This window comes from Microcebus murinus, chromosome 6 (genome assembly GCF_040939455.1).
Source record: "Microcebus murinus isolate Inina chromosome 6, M.murinus_Inina_mat1.0, whole genome shotgun sequence".
Taxonomy (NCBI): domain Eukaryota; kingdom Metazoa; phylum Chordata; class Mammalia; order Primates; family Cheirogaleidae; genus Microcebus; species Microcebus murinus.
The window spans coordinates 99,790,162-99,815,277 of record NC_134109.1 but is presented as its reverse complement, the minus strand read 5'-3'; the positions used below and the strand labels follow the sequence as shown (position 1 = coordinate 99,815,277).

At 51.4% G+C, this 25,116-nt stretch overlaps 1 protein-coding gene across 1 annotated transcript in view; it reads left to right on the top strand.

The window, feature by feature from the left end:
* DAPK2 (death associated protein kinase 2) overlaps window positions 1-8,776 on the top strand; it is a 113,762-nt gene extending 104,986 nt beyond the window's left edge. Inside the window, exons 10-12 of the mRNA XM_012758680.3 lie at window positions 5,228-5,317; window positions 5,427-5,510; window positions 8,098-8,776. Coding sequence (XP_012614134.1) covers window positions 5,228-5,317; window positions 5,427-5,510; window positions 8,098-8,178 — 255 coding nt within the window. The 3' untranslated portion in view covers window positions 8,179-8,776. The remainder of the gene's footprint in view (window positions 1-5,227; window positions 5,318-5,426; window positions 5,511-8,097) is intronic.
* Window positions 8,777-25,116: the final 16,340 nt, after the last annotated feature.

Sequence of the window (25,116 nt, the reverse complement as noted above, 5' to 3'; positions counted from 1 at the left end):
GCCTCAGCCTCCCCAAGTAGCTGGGACTACAGGCATGCGCCACCATGCCCGGCTCATTTTTTTATATATATTAGTTGGCCAATTAATTTCTTTCTATCTATAGTAGAGACGGGGTCTCGCTCTTGCTCAGGCTGGTTTCGAACTCCTGACCTCAAGCAATCCACCCGCCTCGGCCTCCCAGAGTGCTAGGATTACAGGCGTGAGCCACCGCGCCAGGCCTTCTGGAGTATTTTAAAGCAAACTTCTGATTTATTTAACTCTTACATTCTTCAGCATGAATCTCTGGTAAGGACTTTCTTTTTTTAGAGACAGGGTCTCACTGTGTCACCTGGGCTGGAGTGCAGTGGTGTGATCGTAGCTCAAGCCTGGGCTCAAGAGATCCTCCTGCCTCAGTAGCTGGGACTGCAGGTGCATGCCACCATGCCTGGCTAATTTTTTATTTTTTGCAGAGACAAGGTATCTCTATGTTGTCCAGGCTGGTCTCAAGCTCCTGGCCTCAAGTGATCCTCCTGTCTCAGCCTCCCAGAGTGCTGGGATTGCAGGCATTAGCCACCATACCCAGCCAGGACTTTCTTTGTAATATAACCACTCTGCCATTATCGCACCTGACAACATCAGCAATAATTACTTCATCTCATCCGCATACCTGTTCCGTACTCACGTGTCCCCACTGTTCTCAGGGGTGTCCTGTTACAGCTGGTTTGTTCAATTCAGGATCCAAACACAGTTCACACATGGCATTTGGTTGGGCCAAGTCTCTTGGGCTTTGTAAGAGTACAGGAGGAAGAACTTTTGAAGCTTTTCTTGGGGACAAAAAATGGCTGACAAAAGTGAAGTTCCCAGAGAAAAGAATTAAAAGAGAGAATATATCCATGCTGGGACCTAACTCAGAAAAGTGAGACAGGCTGAGCAAGGAGAGGGACATTCCTACCTCGTTCCATTGGTGTGTTTGCTGTAGGGGACAACCTATGGGCGCACAGACTTTCTGCTGCCCTCCCCACCTGTTTATGCCAAGGCAGAGACTCAGGTCCCCACAAGCCTCATGTGCTCCTTTCCTGGGAAAATAGGCAGGTGAGACCAACAGGGCCCAGGCTCCAGCCATCAAAAGAGCCAGCAAAGGAGAGAGAGGTGGGGGGGGCACTTATAGAGACTCCATCGAGAGAGAGGAAGGAGTGAGGCCCGGCATGACAGTCCTGGGGTGAGAAAGAGAAGTGGGTGCGAGGGTGCCCCTGGCTGTCACTGGAGTGTGGGGCTCGAGAGCTGGCACAGATGGAGCTTGGGAGAGTTGCAATCTGCTTGCAGTTTCTAAAGGAGGCCTAGTATTTAGAGAAGACTGTCTGGCAGGGCTCCTCTTCTGTAATGCCAGGATTCCTTTTTTCATGCCTTAGCGATGGCTGCTGCCTCCTCCGCCCACTCTGTGGGTGTCGGTGCTGACCGAGCACGCCCCACTGGACTTTTCAAAGACTTTTACATCCTCATAAACAAGACTTGACCACAGCCCCAGCTTTCTGTTCTCTTACCTCCCTTTCTGACATTTTCCCAACACACCAAACGCACTCCTAGGAGCCTGGTCAGAATTGCCCAGAGCTCCCTGCTATCACCAATGGACCACAAGGCCTGGAGGTGGACACTGTCTGTTTGCAGAGAAGGGTGAGTCAGGGGAAGATGGAATCTTCCCCCCACATCCCCGATTTAATCAAAAGTGTTTATGCCGCGTTTCTTCTGGGAACGGATTTTGCTGTGCAATTGACATCTCTCTGACTTTCAAGGCTGAGATGGCAGTGTCAGCATTTGGTGCGCCTCTTAGCAACCAGGGGGGCCCATTGATCAGGAAAGGCCAGGCTGACAGATTTACAGCCTGGCGGGCTTCCTCGGGTTCACGCTATTGCCATGGCATACAGACAGGGCCCTACAAGCAATTGCATTACCTACCTCCCATTTATGGCCTCTGGGAACGGTCTCACCTGACATTTTAGCTGGGTCAGTAGGAGGGTGGGATTCTTGTTAACCTGGTCCCCCGTTGTTTGCATTGGACCTTCCAGCCATGGATTCAGCTAGTTCTCTCCTGGGTGAGGGTTCCAGTCAGTAAGTGGACAAAAAGAGGTCCCTTCCCTCCCAGAGTCTCCTAATGCCACCTCATCAAACTGTCCTGTCAGATACAAGTGCCCCTGCAAGGGTTAGGCTTAAAGATCATTCATGCCAGAGGGAATTGCAGTCAGTGAAGTCAGAGGTAGAAGTGTTTTCTGGGTTGGGGAGGGAGCTACTCACCTTGGAAGGAGCTAGCAGGAGCTGGGCGGTGTGAAGGGAGGGAACAGACAAAAGACAAATACAGTGGGCCCTCCCATCCCGGAGTTCCACAGCCTTGGGGGCAACCAACCACAGATTGAAAATATTAGGAAAAAATTTAAAAAGTAATACAAATTTAAAACTACAATATAACAACTATTTACCTAGCATTTAAATTGTATTAGGTATTGTAAGTAATCTAGAGGTGCTTTTAAGCATCTGGAGGATGTGCGTAGGTTATGTGCAGAGACGGCACCATTTTAGATAAGCATCTGAGGATTTTGGTGTCTGGGGGGTCCTGGACCCAGTCCTCTGCAAAGACCAAGGAAGGACTGTAAATAAATGCAGAATCAAATGTCAGGTAGTGACACGTGCAATGAAGAAGTAGGACACAGGTGTGGCAAGTCGGGGGCAGCTGGGGTGCTACTTTATACAGGGCGGTCAAGGAGGGCCTCCCCGAGGAGGTGACAGTTGAGCAAAGTTGGGGTGTATGGAGAGCACTGGAAGCTGCTGGAAGGCTCAGAGAAGAAGAAAGGGCAGTTCTCAACACAGATCAGTTGCCCCCTGCCTGCTTTTGTGCCTCCCTTCCAGGTGGGACTAGACCCAGGGGTGAGCTCACAGGTGTGCAGAAGGAGTGACAGGTTGTTAAGGACAGGGTTGAGAGAGGGCATGGCCTGAGGGTCCCTCAACAGCCTCATCCTTTTCTCTTCCCTCTCCCTGTCTGCCTCCTTCTCCTCCTCTCTTTCCTTCTGCCCCCTTTGGCCCAAACCATCGTGTTCTAGTTTGGGAGCATGAACAGTCCCTGGCTTTCCTATGTCCCTTCCACGTCAAGGCTGTGTGCACCCTCCCTCTCCCCTGCTCCCCAGCCCCACTGGGACTCTGCATCTCACCGGCTCCTGGGCAGGGCCGTGGGAGTGGTGGTGTCATGACACCCTTTCATGGTGTCACCACTGGGCCGATCCACGTGACCTGGGCCTCCTCTCAGCAATGGGTGTGAGCAGGTCCTGGGATTTCATTCCATTTTGTCTCCTCGGCAGCTCAGGGAGCCAATTTAACCATAAAATTATTATTAAACTGTTGTAGGTGCTGGGTGTGGAGGAGAGTGGGGCAGGGGGCATTGCCATAGACATGGAGACGTTTCTGTGCCCTCGAGTTCTTTCCCATTGTGGGATGATTACTCTGCAAGGCTGGCCGAGACTGGCGTCACACACAAGAAAGGAGCACACACGTGCTTTGGCCGTGGTGGGGAGGGAGATGTTACTTTCTGGAAGTTGTCTTGGGGGAAGTCACACTTGAATTAGGCATTGAAACACCTAGAGGCCTTCCGGGGGGATGGGGTGAGGTGGCCATGGCATGGGCCTCCTGCCAGAGGATGCCACGTCCAGAGCTGTGTGGCCAGCAGTGTGCACTGGCTTCCTTCTGGTGCCTGGCGCCATGATGAAAAATAACACAGCGGAGGCGTGCCCGGAATGTGGTTAGGAGACAAGACGAGCGCTCGGGAATTGATGAGCTGCCTCGCTCCGCACTCACCCAGGCAGCATTGCAGTGAGAAGGCTGTCGAAGCAGAGAGCAAAACAAAGCTGTGTGGGGCCTTACGGAGCATCCTGGGCAGTTCATTTCCTTGAGGTTGCAGGGTCCTTAGAGAACCGCTAAAAGCTATAACTCTCCCCAGAAGAAATGCATGTCCGTACATACACACTAAATTGTTTTTTATTGAGATATAATTCACATGCCATGAAATTCACCACTTTAGAATGTACTATTCAGTGGTCTTCAGTATATTCACAAGGTTGTGCAACTATCGTCGGTATCTAATTCCAGAACATTTGCATTGCTCCAGAAAAAAAGCTGCTTACCCTTTGGGGATCATTCCCCATTCTCCTCTATCCCCATCCCCTGGCAACTGCTGATCTTTCTGTTTCTGTGGATTTTCCTAGTCCGGACACCTTTACATAGGATGCTTTTATTTAACCTAATGTTTTCAAGGTTCATTTGTTTTGTAAAATGTATCAGGACTCCATTTATTTTTATTAATGACATTCCTGAGGAATATTCCATTATATGGATGTAGCACATTTTGTTAATTCATCAGTTGATGCATGTTTGGGTTGTTTCCACTTTTCTATTTTTTTGAATGATGCTGCTATGAACATTCATGTACAAATTTACACACTAAAATTTGCAGACCATTTCAGGGGGTTCCCAGGACCCTTTCTAGATCTCTTGATCTAGAAAACCTTTTTTTTTTTTTTTTTTACAAAAGAGAGGAATTCAAGAGGGAATGAAGAAGGCAGGAAAGCTAATGATAATGTATTACTATTTGTTGAGTGGCACTGGGTTAAGTGGTTTATGTACCCGCAATCATTTCGGTTTTAACAACCCCAGGACATGATATTATTATCCCCATATTACAGATGAGAAAACTGAGGCTCCGAGAAGCCATGCCGGGGTTCTTGGAGAAGTCAAGATTTAAGCTGAGCTTTGACTGTCAGGCTGTGAAAGCCAGCTACACATCCTGTCTCCTCTCGACCCCCATCAAAGCCCCTATTTCTTTTATTTTTTAATTAGTGCACTGTCTGCCAACAAGGCATCCACTGTGCTAAGTCCAGAACCATCCTAGTGTACAGGGGGCATCCCAGACTGCTGTAAAATGACCCTCTCCCCAAAGTGATTGGTGACCCAAGCCGTGCCTCCAGCCGAGCTCTGTGTGTGTCTGGCTGTGGTGACAATAGCTCAGGCACCAGGGGCATCTCCCGAATAGCTGAGGCATCTGTAGCTGTCGCCCTCACTGTGGCACTCCCACTGCATGCCCTGCCTGGTGGGGAGGTGTCAGGACCAGGCCGAGGACCGTGGGTGTGTGGCTGGGGGTTCTGTGGGGAGGGCGGTGGCTGCTGTCCGAAGCCACCCAGCATCAGCCACCATGCTCTGCTTTGTCTCCCAGCCGGTGGACAACCAGCAAGCCATGGTGCGCAGGGAGTCCGTGGTCAACCTGGAGAACTTCAAGAGGCAGTATGTGCGCAGGCGGTGGAAGGTGTGTCCAGGTTTGCGGTGGGGGGCAGGGGGCACAGGCGGGATCCTGGCCATCTCCTGGGTCTCGGTGCAGGTTGTCACCTGGAGTTCCTTTTCTCTGCCTCCCTCAGCTCTCCTTCAGCATCGTGTCCCTGTGCAACCACCTCACCCGCTCGCTGATGAAGAAGGTGCACCTGAGGCCAGATAACGACTTGGTAGGTAAAGGCAGTGCCCACCTCCTGGGCAGAATTCCAGGGTGGCCTGGAGCTCAGCGATGGGAGAGCTCCCTCCTCCCCCGAGGCAGGTGGCTGTCAGCTCTTTCCAGCCAGCTCGGCTGGCCCTGCCCTCTTCCCTGAGGGCTGAGTTGTGATCATCAGAGGCACGTGTGTTCGGGGCACCTCTGGGTGGTGCCAGGAGGGGCTCTGGTGGATCTTGAGCCCTTTCCAGGTGGGACTTCAGAGGGACTGCTGCTGCCACTCCACCCCACCCCACCCCTCCAGCCTCTGCCTGAGGACTCTGGAGAATGAATGCCATAGACAACCCAAAATTTATTTCTGACCAACCCAAAAATCGGCTTTAGAATGGTAGCTTTACATGCTTATTTCAATTTTTCCATTTCTGTTTTGCTTTTGATGACCACTATAAATAATAATAATATTTAGATGCTTTCTTACATTTGATTACTTTGTTGCAGTTTTACACCCATTTACAATGGGAAGCGTAGAACAGAATGTACTTGTGAAGAGTGTGGCCTCTGGAGCCAGACTGCCAAAATTCAAATCTGCCACCTGCTAGCTGTGTGACCTTGAGGAAATTACTTAACCTCTCTGTGCTAAAATTTTATCGTTCGTAAAATTAGGGTTAGTAATAGTTCCTGAGGATTAAATGACGACGTATTCTTAAAGCCTGGTGTGTCAGTGCTCAGTAAGTATTAGCAATTATTGTTGTCTCTTAAAATCCTCTTGTAAACTTTAAAATGCAGTGCCAGTGTTAGTATTTCAGTTGGCAGGGATTCCCTGGACAGCCCCTCCCCCTGCTCAGGGTGTGTGATGTGGGCCCAGGAGCGCCTGGGCTGGCACTGGTTGGGACAGAAGGTGACTCCCTGCTCAGGAAGGGGCTGGAAGGCAGCTGCTGAGCTGGACGGACAGTCAGTCCTGCGCCACCTCAGGGTGCACAGTGCTATGCTCCCCACGCCCCCCACATAGCCTGGGGTCTCAGCTTGGGCTCTTATTTATTCTTGCTCTTGCCAGGACTTGGGGATTTATGGCTCCAGAGGCCTGGGACAACTGCGCTGCTTTGGCCACGCCCTGCGCCTTCTCTGGCCACTTTCTTCATCTGCTGTAAAAGGGACTGGACCTCCCTCCCTCTGAGAATCCCTGATCTTGACCGGCGGACTTTGCCCAGCCTACTTTTTTTACTGTGTGGCTCTGACTCATGCTGAAAGTTGCCATTCAGCAGAGCTTGAGTTATTTTTATTGTTATAGCCGGGCTCAGTCTGGGATGTATTTGGCTAAAGTTGATCTTGACCTTGGATTTCCAGCTGGCTCCGGCCGGGAGAAAGAGAGGAGGCCCTGGAAGAGCGAGTGGCAGGCAGTGGGTACGGCTGTCGGGCTGAGCCCCCGGCCCGGTTGCCCTGACAGAATGTAGGCAGTGGGGAGAGAGGGCCAGAGAGTAACTGAAAAGAATTTCTTTCCTAACTGTTGTCCTTGAGCAAACATTTTTTAAATAGTCCTCTGTTTACTCAAACATTCAGCAAGCACCATCAGCTCTAGAAGCAGAAAAGGACTGGGTCTCAGACATCTGTTATACGGTTTTCCCAAAGGGACTTTCCTTTAAAAAAGAAAAAAAAGAGTAATGCTAGGTCCTTTTGTTTAGGAAGCATTGGATTGAACATCTGACAGCAGATTTGTGTGTGTGTGTGTGTGAGAGAGAGAGAGAGAGAGATAGAGAGTAAGAGAGAGAGAGAGAACTGTTCTGTCACCCAGGCTGGAGCAAGTGGCATGATCATATCTTGCTGCAGCCTCGAACTCCTGGGCTCAAGCGATCCTCCCACCTCAGCCTCCCAAGTACCTGGGACTACAGGCACATGCCTGGCTAATTTTTTTATTTCTTGTAAAGACAGGGTCTTGCTGTGTTGCCCAGGATAGAACAGATTTTTTTTATGACTCATTTAAGTCTTTCTGGATTAGTATATCTTTTAATAATTTTAGCAATTAAATTAGATCCGTGTGACCTGAATGAAAAGACATGGATGGCTGCCTGAGCTCTGGTTTAGCCAAGTAGGAGCTGACAGACTGCACTTTATAATCTCTCCCTCTTTCCTAAAACTGGAGCTCAGAAGTCGTTTCCCTGAAAAAACTGCACAGCAAGCCTTGCTAAAGATGCAGCGCAGGCCATCAGAGAAGAAGGGGTGTGGAGAGGAACCTGTGGCTCGCCCCTCCCCTTCTCTCTGGGCCGAGCTCAGGAGACCTGTCAGCCCACAGACCACCTAGCTCTGCGGTCTTGATTATGTGGCAGCCACAAAGGGCACCAGACATAATCTTCACCATGACAGTTCTGCCTCTCCTGATGCCTGGTTTCCCTTAGACACCCTACCTGCTTTTAGGCAGCCGGTCTGGCCTCATTTCGGGGGCTCCCCTGCCCCCACCACTGTCGTCTGGATGCAGCAGCAGGCTTCCCTTCGACACCTGCCTCCCTGGCTTGTAGGCCCCTGCCCAGGTGTCAACCCCGGTCACCCAGCATAGCCCCATCCCTAGCATCTCATGACCCCTGTCCTGGACCCCTCTCTTTTTCCCTCCGCAGAGGAATTGTGAGAGCGACACTGAGGAGGATATCGCCAAGAGGAAAGCCCTCCACCCCCGGCGGAGGAGCAGCACCTCCTAACTGGCCCGGCTTGCCGTGGCCGCCGGGGAGGTCCACGCCCAGCGGGGCTCCCTTCTGTGCAGACTGGCAGCCCAGCTCGTCACCGGCACCCAGTGTGTTCTGCACCCTGAGCACTCTGCAGGGGAGATGGGCCCTCGGAGTTCGGAGGAATTTGCGAGGGAGCCAGGAGGCCCTGGGAGCTGTGGCTGTCTGCCGTGGAGGAGGCGCCAGAGTCCCCCAAGTTCTTAACTCTCCACGAAACAGGTTGTCATCTCCCTGCCACCCTCGGAACCTGGGTGGGGCGTGCACTGAGGAAAGCAGCGAAGATGAGCATCATCTTCATCGCAGGGTGAAAGTCTGGCTCTGGCAGCTTTCCTCACAGGGTGAGGAGTTCAGAACCAGCCTGGTCACAAATCACACCAGGAAGACAGAGGCCTCCCCCCGCCCCACCGTGGGAGCAGGACGAGTGAGTAAAGTGAATCTTGCGTGTGAGGGACCAGTCCTGTGACCTCCCAGAACCCACAGGAGTCGGGACGTCAAGCCGACCAACATATCAGACCGTTGCCAGACCACTGTGTTGTAATTTGTTTCATTTTTATTAAACTTCCAGTTTACCTGATGCTTGGTTTCTTTTAGGGCTATCCCCTTCTGATTTCCTTTAGCCCAGGTGCCTGTGACTCTGAGGGAGCATTGAGATTGGGGTGCCGAGTGGACAGAACCGCAGAAGGTCCTGCCGACCATCCCCTCTGGCCTGCAGGGGGCCCGCCTTCTGCGCGCTTCCCCTGGGAGAAGGTGTCCAGCCCAAGAAAATCTGCCCAGAGACCAGGCTGTGGCCCCTCTGCCACCACTGCCATCACTCCCGTGTTAGGGGCTGGGCTGCATCTCCCCCAAATTCATGTGCTGAAGTCCTAACCCTTAGTATCACAGAAGATCACTGTGCTTGGAGATAGGGTCTTTAAAGAGGTAACTAAACTGAGCTCACTGGGGCGGGCCCTAATCCAATACAACCGGTGCCTTATACAAAGGGGAGATTAGGACTCAGAGGAAAGACCACAGGAAGACATGGTGGAGGAGGTTTAGAGGGAGAATGGCCACCTCCAAGCTAAGGAGACACGCCTCAGAAGAAACCAGCCCTGCTGACACCAAGATCTTGGATGTCCAGCCTCCAGAATTGTAAGAAAATAAATTTCTGTTCTTGGAGCTACCCAGCCTGTGGTGCTTTGTTACGGCGCTAGCAGACTATACCCTGCCAACCACAGCCAAGATAGGGGCGGGGAGTTCTTAAGGATGTGGACGGAGAAGGGCAAAGAAGGGCCCACAGGGAGAAAGGAGAGGACAAGAGGTGGATGACCAGGGCCCTGGCGTGGAAATGGCGAGGGAACCTCAACAACGTGGAGACCTGGGCCCTGCTTTCCCAGCCAAAGGAATGGCGTTGCTGATCTGGGGTGTCAGAAATAGAGTCCGGGTGGGGCCTGGAGGCTGGGAAAGTAGTCGGGAAGAGGTGGGAAGAAAAGGAAAGAAGTTGTGGAAGGCGAATGAGGGGACTGAGCTGAGGAAGTGAGTTGGGGAGGAGAGGGACAAAGTAAAAAAGCGTAGAAGTGAAAGGGCCCCAGGGGAAAAGGGAAGCCCCCTGCCCCCCCTTCCCTTTGCCGGCAGCCAGCCGATGGATCCAGAGCAACATGGATGGATCCAGTTTCAGGAGAGCTTCCAGCCAGAAATGGAGTGGGCCTGCAGGCTTGTTGGAGAAAATTCTGGAGTCTACCTGCACTTCTCGGGCTTCCTTGGTTCTCAGCAGAGCCAGCGCTGTACCTCTAGCCTAGCCTGGGAGGACGCTGGGGCTGAGAACTGCTGGCCGCGTGCAGGGCCCTGGGCCTGTGAGGGGCTCTTGGCTGTGTCTGGTCACAGAATTCAGCGGGGAATGTCTTGGAACAGGGAGCTCCTAGGAGGTCTAGGGCTGGGGGAGGGGCTGCCCTCCCGCGGGAACGGAACGGACCGGACCGCAGCGAGGGGCTTGGACGAACACAGGCCTGAGTTTCTGACCGCGATCGTGGGGTGGGCCTTTACAACTGTCTGGCCCAGCTGAAGAGGAAGCTGAAGCCCTGAGAGAGGAAGTGACTAGTTCTGCTTCACACAGCGAATTTGTGAATATATCTGATGAAAGCCCAGACTTCCTGACTCCTAGCATAGTGCTCATTTCTTGAGCTTGATAAACTGTGGGGACCTCCCAGGAAATAATGGACCTTAGCTTTGCTTCATTTTTAACAGGCTCTCATCTCCTTTACAGCTGCCTGCCATGTCCTTCATTCTTAGAAATGGAAGAAATTGTCACACTTGCTCCTGCTCACCTTTTCACAGTAATGGACACCGCCCCTGGGTGGGGGCATCACAGCTGCCAACCCCACGGGCTGCAAGGCAAGCAGGGAACCAACATTCATAGGACTCCCCTACGTACTCGGCACTGTTCTAGATGCTGGGGTTAGAACAGAGGACAGGACAGACACGGTCCCTGCCCTAAAGGGGCCACGATGTACGAGCCCTGGCAATCCAGGACTGTGTCATGCCCACACACTGCTCCCCGCTGCCTTCTTCTCATCCAGGTTATATAAAGCCCTGCTGACTGAGTCCCCTTAGCCAGCTTTCAGCTTTCTGGTGTTTGACGGCACCTGCTGGGTTTCCCAGAATCCCTTGGGAAGCACAGGGCCAGGCAGGGGGCAGAGGGGGGCCTTTGAGGCCCAGCAGCCAGAACCAGGCACCCACGCCACTCCCAGCCAGGGCCCCGGTCCCCGTGGCCTCTCTGCCAACAGACGGCTGCTGCTCTCCAGGTGTGAGGATGAGTGCAGCACCTGCCTGCGGGAACCAAATGTGTTCTGTTGCTCTGAAGAAGGACGTGTCGACCAGCTGACACTTCAAGGCTGAAAGAGACCAAACGCAGCATGCTCTGAGGCAAGTGGAATATTTCCAGTGATGAAAGCCATGCTTGATTAAAATGCAGTTCTTCAAAGAGGTCTGAGGGTGCCCTGCCCCAGAGTGTGTGCCTGTGTGTTTGCAAGATGCTGCATTAATATTTCACAAATATCCACATCAATATTTTAGTGCACTGCGTTTTAATGTCAATCTCACCGGCCTTCCTGACTGCAGATCTTAGATTGCATTTGCCTTTTCCACTTGCGTATTTATTTGCTGAAAACCTTATTTTGAAAGCAAATGGAGGCTATACCATAAGAGGCAAACCACGGAATCTCTACAAAAGAAAAGTCAGGCCCCGTACTGCACAAAGGACGTCCGTCTGTAAGTACGCGTGAAAGAGCTAGCTTGAGGGCCGATCTATCACAAGGAATTTTATCTGGCGTAGGGTGGTAGAATGTTCTTTGCATCTGGTCCCCAGCCTGAGGTCATCCTGACGTTGTTCCGTTCACTGTTGCTTCACCCCAAAGAACAGTATCTTCCTTGGTGGTCTGCTAAGAGGATCCCATTCTAAGCAAACCTTAATAGGCTTAGGGACTGAGCAGTTGAAGATCTGTGAACAGTGGTTAATTGTCATTTCAAAAAGCAGAAACACAGTTGGTGAGCTCCCATTAATAGTTTCTCTCTACCTGTTTTTCTCTTTCGCCCACTAGTTCTTTTTTTTCTTTCCTTCTCTGCCCATTAACGATTCATAATATGTAGCTGAGTGTATATTTTGGTAATTACTTATTGAATAAAATTCATGTTCCCAGTTCTTAATCTAAACAAGTTGATTATATTAGATAGGGAGAAATAATTTTGTAAGTATTCCCCCCCCCATAGATCAGTGATCCTCCACCCCTAAGCTAAAGGAAAAGTGAAACAAACAAATAAGCTCACAGTGATTTTTTAAAAATCGGTCCGTAATAGGAACATTTTGCATACATTTCATTTAATCCTCTTCCTAACCTTGTAAGGGAAACTCGAGCCCCATTTATATAGATGGCGAAGCTGGGACAGTGGAGTACAGAAATTCGCATGGATCACACAGCTGGAGTACTGGGAATCTGGATTCCAGCCCACCCCCAAATCCATGTTCTTCTCTGCTTTTCTTGGAGAAACACAGTGGTGAATGCAAACACAATTCCAGAGAACCATAGTATGATATTATTTTGTTAAAGCTTTAAAACTATACCCCAAGTTGTTTAGGGATACATGTGAGTGTGATAAAATTAGATTATTAAAAGCACAAGATTGACTCCTCTAAAAATTCAGGGTGAAGCTTGCGTCTGAGCAGCTGAGATGAAGGAGCGGATGAGCGTGTGTGCTGGGCTCTCGGCAGTGTAGCAGCCAACACAGTTCTTGGTGGGCTTAGGCAAGTTCACTTTATTCTAACTTACATGTTAGTTGTCTGAGATTTTGCATGTATTAAATATTACATTAAAATAACAAAGGGAAAAAGTGAGATGAAAAAAGTCAACCCTAATGGCAGCAGTCACCACAGTGGCCTCTACTGGGGACAGGACATGGTGGCCGCATGGTGACCATCCCTGAGTGTGCTTTCCCCCTCATGACTCTGGTAGGCTTCTCTTTATGTTCTTTTACTGGCACCTTGATCAGAGGTCATCACACCTCTGTGAGAATACGTGGGCTGGGATGATTATTCCCATTTTTAAAGAGAAGGGATAGAACTACCACTTCCTCTCCCAGCCTTTCCTCCCCTTGGAGTTTGCCTAAGGACATGGGTCTGATGACAGCTTCCAAGGCCAACCAGGCTGAGTTTGCCAACTCATGCTCCTGGTGCCATTATTCTGCTCTTAGATGGGATTGTACTTGGGTTTCTTTGTCTCATTTTGGAATCGAGCCAAGGAAATCCTATATCTTCCCTCAAGTCCCTTTTCTAGTTCTTAAGAGTCCTTACTATATTTCACCACTCAGAGCCAAAAAAGCCTGGGCTGAGTCCTGCTACTTTTCAGCTGTTGGATCTTGGCCTTGTCATTCAACCTTTCCAGGCCTCAATTTTCTCATCTGTGAAATGGTAATAATAATATCAATGTTAATTGTCATGAGTGCCTTGTTGAAACAAATTTTGTAAAGGGGCTTTGCCAATTTTGAAGGACTTGGCACATATAAGGGATTTGTTATTTATACAATTTAATTATGTTCTGAGACATAGGCATAAAGACTGTAGGGAAGTTCAAACTTCCCCTCTGAAGGTTCCATAACTGAGTCTGCTGAAATAAATTAACAATAGGTTAACAGGAGAAAACCCACCTTTTTTTTGAGACAGAGTGCTCTGTCACCCTGGCTAGTGTATAATGGCATCATCCTAGCTCACAGCAACCTCAAACTCCTGGGCTCAATCGATCCTCCTATTTCAGTCTCCTGAGTAGCTGGGACTACAAGCATGCGCCACTACACCTGGCTAATTTTTTCTATTTTTAGTAGAGATGGGGTCCCACTCTTGCTCAGGCTGGTCTTGAACTCGGAGCTCGAGCAACTCTCCTACCTCAGCCTCCCAGAGTACTAGGATTACAGGCGTGAGCCACCACACCTGGCCAGAAAAACCATTTTAATTATGTGCACGTGCACAGGAGCCTCACAGAAGACCATGAGACTCCAAAGAGGGGCGTGATGGTTGAAGTTTTTACAGCATAAAAGCATAGGGGCTTGAGGTTTTTGTGGGAGGTGGTGATAAGTTATAGGAAGGAAAGGGGAAGAGCTGCATGGTGAATAAAAGTTGTCTAATGCAAATAGAAGTCTCTCAAGTAATAGAAAGTTGTTCTGGAACAGCCTCCAGAAGAACCGGTGATAGCCTGTCTGGATGTGGTGATGATTTTTAATCTCCTCTCTGGTGCTTAATCTTCCCTGGTGGTTTGATGAGATTCCTAGGGAGGGAGTTCAAGACAATTGCATTCCTTCTGGAAGAACTTCCCTCACTCAGGTAAGGGAGCTTCAGAGAGCCCCTCCCTGGACTATGGAAGGGAAATAGGGGTGGAGGAGAAGGTCTGAGAGAGACCTTGGTTCTGAGGCTTATGTCTGAGGCCTTTCAGTCTCCTTTGTTCAAGGCACTCAGCATGCCAAAGTGCCGTATTTTGGGGTATTATTTTCTGAGCCTTGACAGTAGCAACTCTGAGAAATGTAGATGTTAACCAACCATGGCTAGTAGGAAGCCCCAACTCTGGTCATCTAGACTCTGGGTTAGGGGGTCCCAGAGACCAGATCCACCTCTTACCTCTTCCTCTCAGACATCCCTGCACGATGCCTGGTTGAGTGCAGACACGAAGCAATGGTTTATCAAACACACGGGAAAGCATGAGGGGCTGTCCTTCTTCACGTTGGTGCTGGGGGCACAGGGCCGTCTTCTTCCCAGCCCCCCAGAGGAGCCTGCTGGGGAGGTCCGAGGCAGAAGAGCACCCCACTGGGAGTCGTGGTATAACAACTCTTAAAAGAAGTAAACGCAGGACCTGGACTGTTTGCCCCACCTTGTTTTCTTGTTTTGGGTGTTGTATTAGCTTGCTAAGAATGCTATGACAAAATGCCACAGACTGGGTAGCATAAACAACAGAAGTTAATCTTCTCACAGTTCTAGAAACGAGAAGTCCATGATCAAGGTGTCAGCAGGTTTGTTTTCTCCTGAGGCCTCTCTCCTCTGCTTGCAGACGGCCACCTTCCTGCTGCCTCTGCACGTGGTCCTGCACCTGTGGGTGTGCAAATTCCCTCTCCTTATAAGGACACCTGTCAGATTGGATTAGGGCCCATCCTTGTGGCCTCATTTTAACTTAATCGCCTCTTTGAAGACCCTGTTCCCAGATATAGTCATTCAGCCCCTTCACAGGTGTGAATGTATTTAATTCTTCATTTGAAAAGAATAAGTACTTTGCCTTCCTGTTGTATGCCTAGCTTCTGGACACCCCTGGGAGATGGAGCTGTGGGCCAGCCTGGCGCGGACTACCCAGCTGTATGACGTCAGGCAGGCCGAACGCCTGATAGAGCAGAACTAGCATCCTTTGTAGGTTTCGTATTCCAGGCGCCCTTGGCCATTGGAAGCTCTGGCTCTTTCCTCACTCAGGAGTCAATGCTATTGCCCAAGAGCTAACATTTGTGATGCTGAAACTGCTGTGGTCGGTGATACCTGCCTTTTTCACTCCAGTTTCACAAATGAAATACCAGTTTTATTATGTATCCCAACAAGTGTTCATCGATGACAGGAGAGTAGTGCGTGGAGGTGAGGTGAGTAGGTGGCTGAGGTGAAAAGTGAGCAGGGAAGACTTATGATATGTTGCCACTGAAACTTACAAATAGGGGCTGGGCGCGGTGGCTCTTGCCTGTAATCCTAGCTCTGTGGAAAGCCGAGGCAGGAGGATCACTTGAGGTCAGTTCAAGACCAGCCTGAGCAACAGCGAAACCACACACCCTGTCTCTACTAAAAATAGAAAAATTAGTCGAGCATGGTGGCGCATGCCTGTAGTCCCAGCTACTCGGGAGGCTGAGGCAGGAGGATCGCTTGAGCCCAGGAATTTGAGGTTGCTGTGAGCCAGGCTGACGCCACGGCACTCTAGCCTGGACAACAGAGTGAGACTCTGTCTCAAAAGAAAAAAAAAGAAAGAAAAACTAACAAGTATACTTCAAATCTCCAAAGAGTTGCATTGATTTGGCTGCTTCGCTTGTCGACACACGTCACCCTGTGATCGGGCTCCGAGTGTTCGTCTGGGGCGGCCAGCGAGAGAGGGTGGCGGAGGTGCTCCTAAGGTCTGGGCAGAGAAGTGGGGCAGCTAAAGGAAGGGACATGCGAGTCTCCCATCCGTGGATGGGAAAAGAAATTCTGCAGGGGAGCTCCTTGACGGGAAGGCTGTTGGTTCGTTTCTGTAGCCCCGTGATGTGCCTGATGTGAGAGGGGAAGGCAGGGGCAGAAGGAAAGGAGACAAGACATGTGGCAGCCGCAGGGGCGAGCCTCTCAGATCCCACTTCAAGGGTCAACCTGCAGTGAGGAGCACTGTAGCTGCTGGCCCAGCTGCCAACGCTTGCAGGATCCGCGAGAACATTTGCACCGGACCTTGCTCTCCCCAGGCTGCTTTTAGCCAATGACTGAGCATGGTGGGCAGGGAAGAGGCGATGGGTACTAGAACCAGGCCATTCCTGTCCAGTGTGGGACCCCTCTAACCCTTGTTCTGGAGCTCCTTACCCCTTGGCTAAGACTCTCATAGTTGCATTGCAACCTGAGGCTTCCTAGCCAACCCTCCTTCCTTCCCTCTGTCCTGTCTTAGGTGTCGCACCTACATTGCGGTCTGAAAGCCTCCCTTGCCTACTCCCGCTTCTTTCCCTTTATCCTCCATGGGTGTTCCCCATCCCCTCACCCGAATCTCTCACAAGGTGGAATCTCTAATTCCATCTTGGCGTCTGCTTCTCAGAGGACCTGAATTGACACAAAGAGAGAAGGAAAAAGGAGGTAGGTCTGAACTTGCTCCTTCTTTTTGTCTCCACTGATCTTTGACAGGCATGGACTGACAGAGCCATCCCACTCACCTTAAAGATGTGAGCTAGGCATGGGGCACACACCTGTTGTCAGCCACTGGGAAGGGTGAGGTGGGAGGGTCGCTTGAGCCCAGGAGTTCAAGGCTATAGTGTGCCACGATCATTCCTGTGAATAGCCACTGCACTCCAGCCTGGGCAACATGGTGAGAACCCGTCTCTATTTAAAAAACAAACAGGCCGGGCGCGGTGGCTCACACCTGTAATCCTAGCTCTCTGGGAGGCCGAGGCGGGCGGATTGCTCGAGGTCGGGAGTTTGAAACCAGCCTGAGCAAGAGCGAGACCCCATCTCTACTATAAATAGAAAGAAACTAATTGGCCAACTAATATATATAGAAAAAAAATTAGCCGGGCATGGTGGCGCATGCCTGTAGTCCCAGCTACTCGGGAGGCTGAGGCAGGAGGATCGCTTGAGCCCAGGAGTTTGAGGTTGCTGTGAGCTAGGCTGACGCCACGGCACTCACTCTAGCCTAGGCAACAAAGCGAGACTCTGTCTCAAAAAAAAAAAAAAAAACAAAAACAAACAAACAAACAAACAAAATTGGTCTGCTGTGAGCAGAGCAATCAGTGCTCAATTAATATCTTTTTTAAAAAATGGATGATGGTTTGTGTCTCTATCTAAGAAGCATTTCTTAATGTAAAAGCTAATCCAGTCTCTCCCCTTTAACCTGTCTCTTACATTAAAGCCCCAAATCCTGAACGAGGCCCATGGCATCCCAGGATCCGGCCATCCTGCCACTCCAGACTGTGGGCCCTTTGCTCACTGCGCTCTGGCCACCCAGGCCCAGAGCACCTTGTGTTCCCAAAGGTGCTTGCTCCTTCCTGCCTGCTCGGGACCTGGGCACGTGTCCTCCTCTGGCCACAGTATCTTCTCTTCCACCCCAAGCCTTCTTTTTGGGTTATCTCCTTCTAATTCTTTAGGTCTCAGTTTAAATCCACTCCCCCATAACAGAACAGATTAGGTCTCTCTCCTGTATCCTCTGGTAGCATCTTTATCTCACACGCCTTCATCTTCATTAAATGCTACATTAGTCTGCTAGGACTGCCTTAACTAAGTATCACAGACTGGGTGGTTTAAGCAACAAAAATTTATTTTCTCACGGTTCTGGAGGCTGGAAGTCCGAGATCAAGGTGCTGGCAGAGTGGGTTTCTTCTGAGGCAGCTCTCCTGGGCTTGCAGATGGCTGTCTTCCCACAGGGTCTCCCCTCTGTGTCCCAGTCTCCTCTTCAGATCAGATTAGGCCCCACCGTATGACCTCATTGTACCTTAATTACCCCGATAAAGCCCCTATCACCAATTACAGTCATATTCTGGGGTACTGGTAGTTAGTACTTCAACATACGAATTTAGGGGGAGACAGATGCAATTCAGCTCATAACAAATACTTGTTTGAAAATTATATTGTGTTTTCTTTTTACGTCTGTCTCCTCTGATGGATGATAAACTCTATGAGGCCAGGGCTGTGTCTCTGTTTGCTGTTTTCTGTACAGTGCCTGTAAGGGCTTGGTCTGCATTTGTAGAATGAATTGATGGGTGAATTGTCTTTCTTGGTTGATTCAAAGTGGCAGGGATAACTGTGGGGCCTCCGGCTGGCAGGAAGCCAACACAGAGCCCCCAGAACCAGGCCCTGGGCAGTCACCCTCTCTTGGCGCGCCCATCCTTCAGGGACAGCCTCAGTTCATACTCATTGGTGTTGAAGGCCTACTGTGTGCCACACTTTTTTGATGTGCCACAGGGACAAGTGGAGGATAGGGAGCTTATTATCTAGTGGGTGGACACACAGGGAAAATTAATTAGGAAGAAGTAAGAGCTGAAGAGAGACCAAGCTGCGTTCTGGGAGGATGCATGGAGAGGCTGCTGTTTCTCACTCGGGGATCGAGAGGACTGCGTGGACAAGGTAGGCTTTCATCTGACCTTCAAGAACAGGTAAGCTTCTGCTAAGAGAATTCCCTTTTCTCAAAGAAGTTATGGCTTAGTATTGTGATGGCTCGTCCTTGGGCCTACGGGAAGGCTGGACTTTGGAGAACTGCCAAATAAATGAGAGAACGAGACTTCTTTTCTGGGTATTAACTACATGTGATGAATTCATAGTTTTACCATTTCCCCTCCTCTGGCCATTGGTACCTCAGTTCTAGGTCAGAGAGCCAGAGAGCCATGTCGGGGAGCCAGTGGCCATCTGTTGGGGTGGCGGAGAGACTCAAGGCCAGGCACACAGTGCAGCTCTGACTCTGGGTCCTTTGGAGGAGTTTTTGTGTGCATATGTGCGTGTGTGTGTGTGTGTGCGTGTGTGTGTTGGGGTGTCTCTGTGTCTGTCTATGTGTCTGGCTGTATTAGGGTGTCTGTGTGTGTTTCTGGGTATACCTAGGTAGCTGTTGTGTGCATCTGTCTCTGTGGGTGTGTTTGGATTTGTGCGCCTGGATGTCTGTATTTTGTGTGCATCTGACTGTGTGTCTGGTGTCTGGCTGTATGTGAGCGTCTGTGTTTCTGGTCTCACCAGCAGGTATCGGTGTGTGTGCATCAGTCTCTGTATGAGTATGTGTGGGTGTCTGTGTGTGTCTGGGGCCTGGGTGTTGCCCAGAAGGACTCATGGAGGAAGTGCCTTCCAGGCCCAGGCTTTGCAGAATCTGTCCTCCTGCTGTCAGCCCCCTGCGGCTGGTCGATTTGACATTCCAGGGGATCGGGTTGAGGACAGCCGCATCTGCTGAGTCACAAGGATGTGGGCTCTGTGTGTGCACAGATGGACATATCGCCTTTCACACCCACGGAGGAGACATTTCAGACGGCTGGCTGACCCTGCGTTCTTTCTGAAGGTCTTGACCTCAGCCAGCCCGGGGAGGAGCGGAAACAGGAATGCTCATGAGACCTGGGGGTGGGCAGAGGGCAAACTGAGACCTGGGTGTTCCCCAGCTGGGTTCCCCGGGTCACGGCTTTCTCAGGCCTTTCCAACAGCCAAGCTGCAGGCTGTGAAACGGTTGGGCCGCTCCTCAGTGGGGGGAGGAAGCCACGGTGGATTTTCTTGAATCGTACAAACTGCAGGCTGGACTCTTACCATCATGCTGACCCTGAAAGCCCCACCAAGCTGTGAGACTCCAGACTCTGGAAAATCCTTCTTTTCCTTCTCAAAACTAACCAACGAACAAATAAGCAAAAAACACTGCACGTGGCATGCTTAGCCACCATGCATTTAAGTGAGTTTTTCAAACTTTTCTGATTTAAACTATAACATTTCTGATTTAATGTTATGGTTTAATGTTATGACTGGGCCTTGTGTGGAATGGGTTTAGCAGGTCCCTTGTCAAGAGCAGGTAGGGAAGGGGGAGAGGGCCTTTGTCCCCTGGTGCACACCTGGCAGAATGGTTCGGGTGAGGGAAGGGCTGGAGGAGGCTGCAGAAAGCAAACACATGGCTTCTGAGCATGTGCATGAGCCTAGCGCTGCGCAAGGCACCGGGGTGTACCGGGGTATGTTCCTCTTGCCAAGGAGCCCAGGCTGGGTGCAAACCTGCAGATATTCAGCTTACCCAAAGCTAAGCTGCTTCCTCCAGCCACAGGAGGTGTGGACGAGGGGAGGGACGGTGATGTGAGCGCATCAAGGTGGGCTTGGGCCTTCTAGGGAGGCAGGGTCAGAGAAGGGCAGAGGACTGGCCCGGAACAGCAGGGTGTCACCACTGGTCACTCCTTGTATTCAAGGAGGCCAGTGACAAAACATCATGCTTGCTGTGATCACTCGCCTCCAGTGAGGTCCAGCCCTGCCAGTGGGGCCGTGTGGTCTGGAGTTCGGGCAGTGGGCCTGGTGGGGGTCAAGTTCTCCTGAGGGGCATGAGAGGGCAGTTGGAATGGGCAGCAGCTGGCCTACAGAGGTTTCAGAGATTTTGTAGGTACTCATCCAGCCCCACTGAAGATGCCCAGGGGTGACAGGCAGCTCATGATCTCTTGGTAAGACCCACAAGGGCTGGTGTCAAACTGTTCATGTCATTGTAAGTTCTTTCTCAGGCTGAGCTCACATCTGTCTCCCCACACGTCCATGCACTGTCCTCGTTCTATCTTCTGGGGTTGTATCCATTTAACTAATATATAGGCAAAAATGGAAAAAGACAGTTCATGTCCTCAAGGAATCCATAGTCCAGTGACAAGGATGAAATAGGAGCTGAGCTGGGAGCTAAGGAAGGAGTCCTTCGTTCTGACTGATGGGGGCCTGGGCAGACATCCAGAGGAGGTGGCATTTGAGACGGGCTTCAGGGACAAGAGGCTGTGAGGGGGGGCACTGTGGAGTCCAGGCCAGGAACAGCTTAAGTGAAGATGCACAGGCGGGAGACAGCGAGGTGCCACCTGGGGTGTGGGGTACCCAGCAGGGTGGAGCCTGGCATGGAGGGGTGCTATGGAGCTGAGGGGGGCTAGGCCAAGAGGGGCTTCACCCCAGGCTTAGGCATTTATTCAGTGAGTAAGGGGAGGTCCAGACCTTATCAGAGCTCCACTTTAGATCAGAGATTCTCAAAGTGTGGTCCCTAGCCAGCAGCTTTAGGGGCACCTGGGAACTTGTCAGAAATGCAGATTCTCAGGCTGCACCCCCACCCCCAGGCGGTTCTGATGTATTGCCGTAGGGAACCACCCTGAGAGCCAGGGATATGTAGAGGAGGTCTGGGAGAGGCCTCAGGTATTGCTGCTTATTTAAAAAGGAATCACAGCTGGAGGATGGTGCTTAGGACGGTGGGAGATATCCCCAGCATGCTCCCAGCTAGAGTGACTGACCCTCCCAGCTCGCCTGGGACTGAGAGGTTTCATGGGACTTTGGGTGCTAAAACGAGGAGAATCCAGGGAAACCTGGTGGTTGGTCATTGCTGCTCCCAGCCTGGTGCCCAGAGGGAAGCCCTGCTCAGGATGTTTATGGAGGGGGTGGGTGACGAGTGGAGTTGCTGAGGGGCCTGAAACCATTCCTGAGCACTTCGGTAGCTACTAAAGTTGCCCATCCCTCTTGGCATCCTTTTCCAGTGCCCACTGGGGCTGGCAGGAGCCCCTCCCATGTGCCTCCGCCGTGGGCCGGCTCTGGAGACCTGCAGAGAGGGAGGTAGGACCTAGACCAGCGGCAAGGGTACAAGGTCACATGAAATACCATATGGCTTGTGCCTCTCAGAGCCTGCTGATGCTGCTAGGAGCTGAAAATACCCAGGGCCCGGGCCTGGGTGCCAGGTGGCTCCTCTGGGCCAGGAATCAGGAGCAGCTGTGGTGTCTCAGCTGGGCTCTGGCCACTTCAGCCTCCGTGGGGTCACTTCAGGGCACTGCAGCCTCCCACCTTTCCTGAGGGAGTTTTTTTAAAACAGAGAATCGGCCTTTTCTTTATCACTTCAACTGCTCCCAGCACATACCCAGGGAGGGGGCAGAGTGACTTTACGGGCGTTCACTGAGGTGTGAACAGCAGACAGAGCGCCTGCCCGTGGGAGCCGTCTCCGCAGTGGGGCGGCTTCTTTCTGAACACCCCTCCTTGTGACTTGTCCACGTGCTCATCCAGGGACCAACAATGGAGGCCAAGGGATGGATGAGGGTGATCTGTTCAGGCCTGAGACCCAGGGCCTTAGAGCCTGGAGCAGAGTTAGTTTTCTCCAGAATCGGTAGGGCGAAAACTGGTCATTGCCAAGAGAAAGGGAATGGCTGCCGGGAGGTGGCCCCGATGTCTCCCTCCGTTCTCTCCCTATTTATCCATTCTGCACTGCTTCATGAGCCGACTCGCTGGGGTTCAAATAAGGCTCCCCACTCCCAGCACCCACCCACGCCTGCCTAGGAAGGAGCTGGTCCTGCCACAGCCTCCAAACCCTTGGGCCCTTCCGTCATCAACCCCTCCTCTAAAAAGAGGCATCGTACCAAGGCCGGAAACCTTGGCCTTGGAGTCAGGCTGGGCCTCAGGGTTTGAATCTCACTTCTGGCACCTTTGTGGCTGGGTTAATTTTAGCAAGGAACTGAACCTCAGTTTTCCCTCTTGTAAAATGGGGATGATAATTTGTTCCCCATGGGGCTTCTGTGAGAGATAAACTAGATGAGCTAAAGCATGCAGAGTTCCCAGCTGACTGCACTTGGAAAGCAGGTGCTGCTGTCATAACTGTGCCTCTTATGGACAGAATACAGTACAAGGATAAACATAAATACATAAATGAGGAGACAGGAGCAAAAGGGAGAGGAGGACAGAGACGCCCTGCAGGGGCTCTGCCCCTGGCGACCACTCTGGTGGCTGCAGGGCACGTGGTCAACAGGTGCCTTGCGTGACTAAGGAGCCCCGTCTCTCCACGCTGTGAGCAGGATGTGCGGTCCCCACGGCCTGCGTGCTCTGTGACCTGGGGTTAGTGAGGGAGCCTCACGACCCCACCACAAGACACATTCTGCTTTCTGCATGTCTGGCTCCTTCTAGCAGAACCCGGTGCCCCACCCCCATGACCACCACCAACCGCAAAGCAGCCATGTTTGAGAGCTGCTGCAGCCGGCCCTCTTCCCGCCCGTCTGTGGCTGGTGTGTGTGGTTTGCGTAGGAGCAGCGGCAGTAATAGTAATCCCCACTCATCACGTGCCTGCCATGTGCCGGGCAGTGAGAAAGACCTGTTGTCTCCATTTTACTTGGAGACTCAGAGAGGTGAACGACTTTTCTAAAACTGTGCAGCTAGCAAACTAATGGGATAGTTTGGGTTCCAATCCAGTTCTATTTGGCTCCAAAGCCTGAGTACTTTCCACCATGCAGTGGGGCTCAGGAGACTCAAGGTCGAGGTCAAGGTCATCCATTAACTCACATGGGACTGGGGCAAGCACCTCCCCTTGCTGGGCCTCAGTTTCCTCACCTGTGAATCAGGCGATGCCTCAGATCAGGGCTCTGTTCACCTTGCATCTGACTTCTTGGAGGTCCTTTGCCGCCCTGGGTACAAAGGGCAGGATTGTGACCCAGGTGATCTCAGTGTTTCCCCGTTTCCTCTTGTGAGGCTCTTCCTGTGGCCATGCTGATGTCTTCCCACCGCCAGGGAGCCTTGAGCCCAGCAGTCGCCCCTCCCAGGAGTGCTTTGTCCCATCCTCTGAATGTGCCTTCCCACAGCCTCAGATAAAAATGCTTCAGTCTAGGGTCTTATCTCCCCTTGGGTTCTACCATATTCGAGAAGACCTAGGAGGAAAGCCAAGACGCTAATCTGAACTAAGCGGTGAGAGACTAATGGGCTCCTAGTCGCATTTTATCAGGAGCTGTTATTAATAGAGACAGTGTCATAATCTAAAAGAGCAGATGGCCAATGTAGTCACTTCATCAGTGCCTCTGTAAGTCCCCTCGAGCCTCTGCGCATTCATTGTGATTTTTTGCTCTATTTGGCTCTCCCTCGGCATAATGAATGTGCTCCCTGAGGCCCAGAGACTGGGCCTTGCTTCCAGGCCGGAAGACTCGCTGGATGGAGCGCCCAGGCCCACAGCACAGGACTAGAACCGGATCTGACCCTGCTTGTGGGGACTGCAGCTCCCTCCCCACCTCAGCCTGCCCTGGAATTTCTTCCTTGTTCTCTAAAGAAGAAGCAAGAAGGTGGAAGGAGGGAGGGAGAGGGTTTAGAAATATCAGAAGCAGACAGATTTCTTCTTCCTCATTCTTTCCAGTGCTTGAGCTCTCCCAGGCCCCAGGAAGGCTCCAGGAAGGCCCCAGGAGTCAGGGTGTTCTCTTTTGGGCCAGGGGAGTAAAGTTATCAAGAAGTAATAAAAGGGAAGAGAATTAATATTCAAGTTCCTGTTATGCACGGGCATTGTTCTCGATTTGTGTGCAGACTTTTTCTGACTTATACCTGTCTCCATTTTGCAGATGAGAAGACAGAGGACGTGAGAAGTTAGGCTGAGTGAGATAACAAGGGTAGCAGACGGTGGAGACAGGGTTTGAACCCAGGTCTAACTCTGAAGTCCATGTGCTGTGTGCTCCTGCAGGCTGCCTCTGGCTGGCTCCTGGGGACAGAGGCTGTGGAACTCTAGGAGCTGTGCCTCACTTCCGTCAGGACTACACAGGCAGCTCTGGAGGGCCACCATGTGCCCGCTGGGACCAGCCCCACCCAGCCTGTGGGCACAGTGCCACGTTACCCTCTGTCCTGGTCTGCATCTGCTGGGCCTTCCCACAGGCTTTTCTGAGGGATGCTTAGTGACTATGGCCACCAGGTGGCGCTGCAAGGGCCGGGACCTTGACTCCTGGACCTAAGGCTCAGTATGTCCTTCGGGATCTTTTATGACAGGCCAGGGTTCCCCCCAGGAGGTTCCTGGGAAACTTTTTAAAAATACAGGCCCAACCCCAGAGAGTCTGGTTTTATATTCTAGATTGGGTTCCGGAAATCTGTCCTTATTTTTGAATTGTGTTAATGTTCTGAATCAGTGAAATATCATTCACATGGTTCAAAAATTTTAAAGTATAAAAAAGTATACAGAAAAAAGTCTTCCTCCACACGTCTGTAGGTATTCTCTGGCTGGCTCGGTGGCCCACGCCTGTAATCCTAGCACT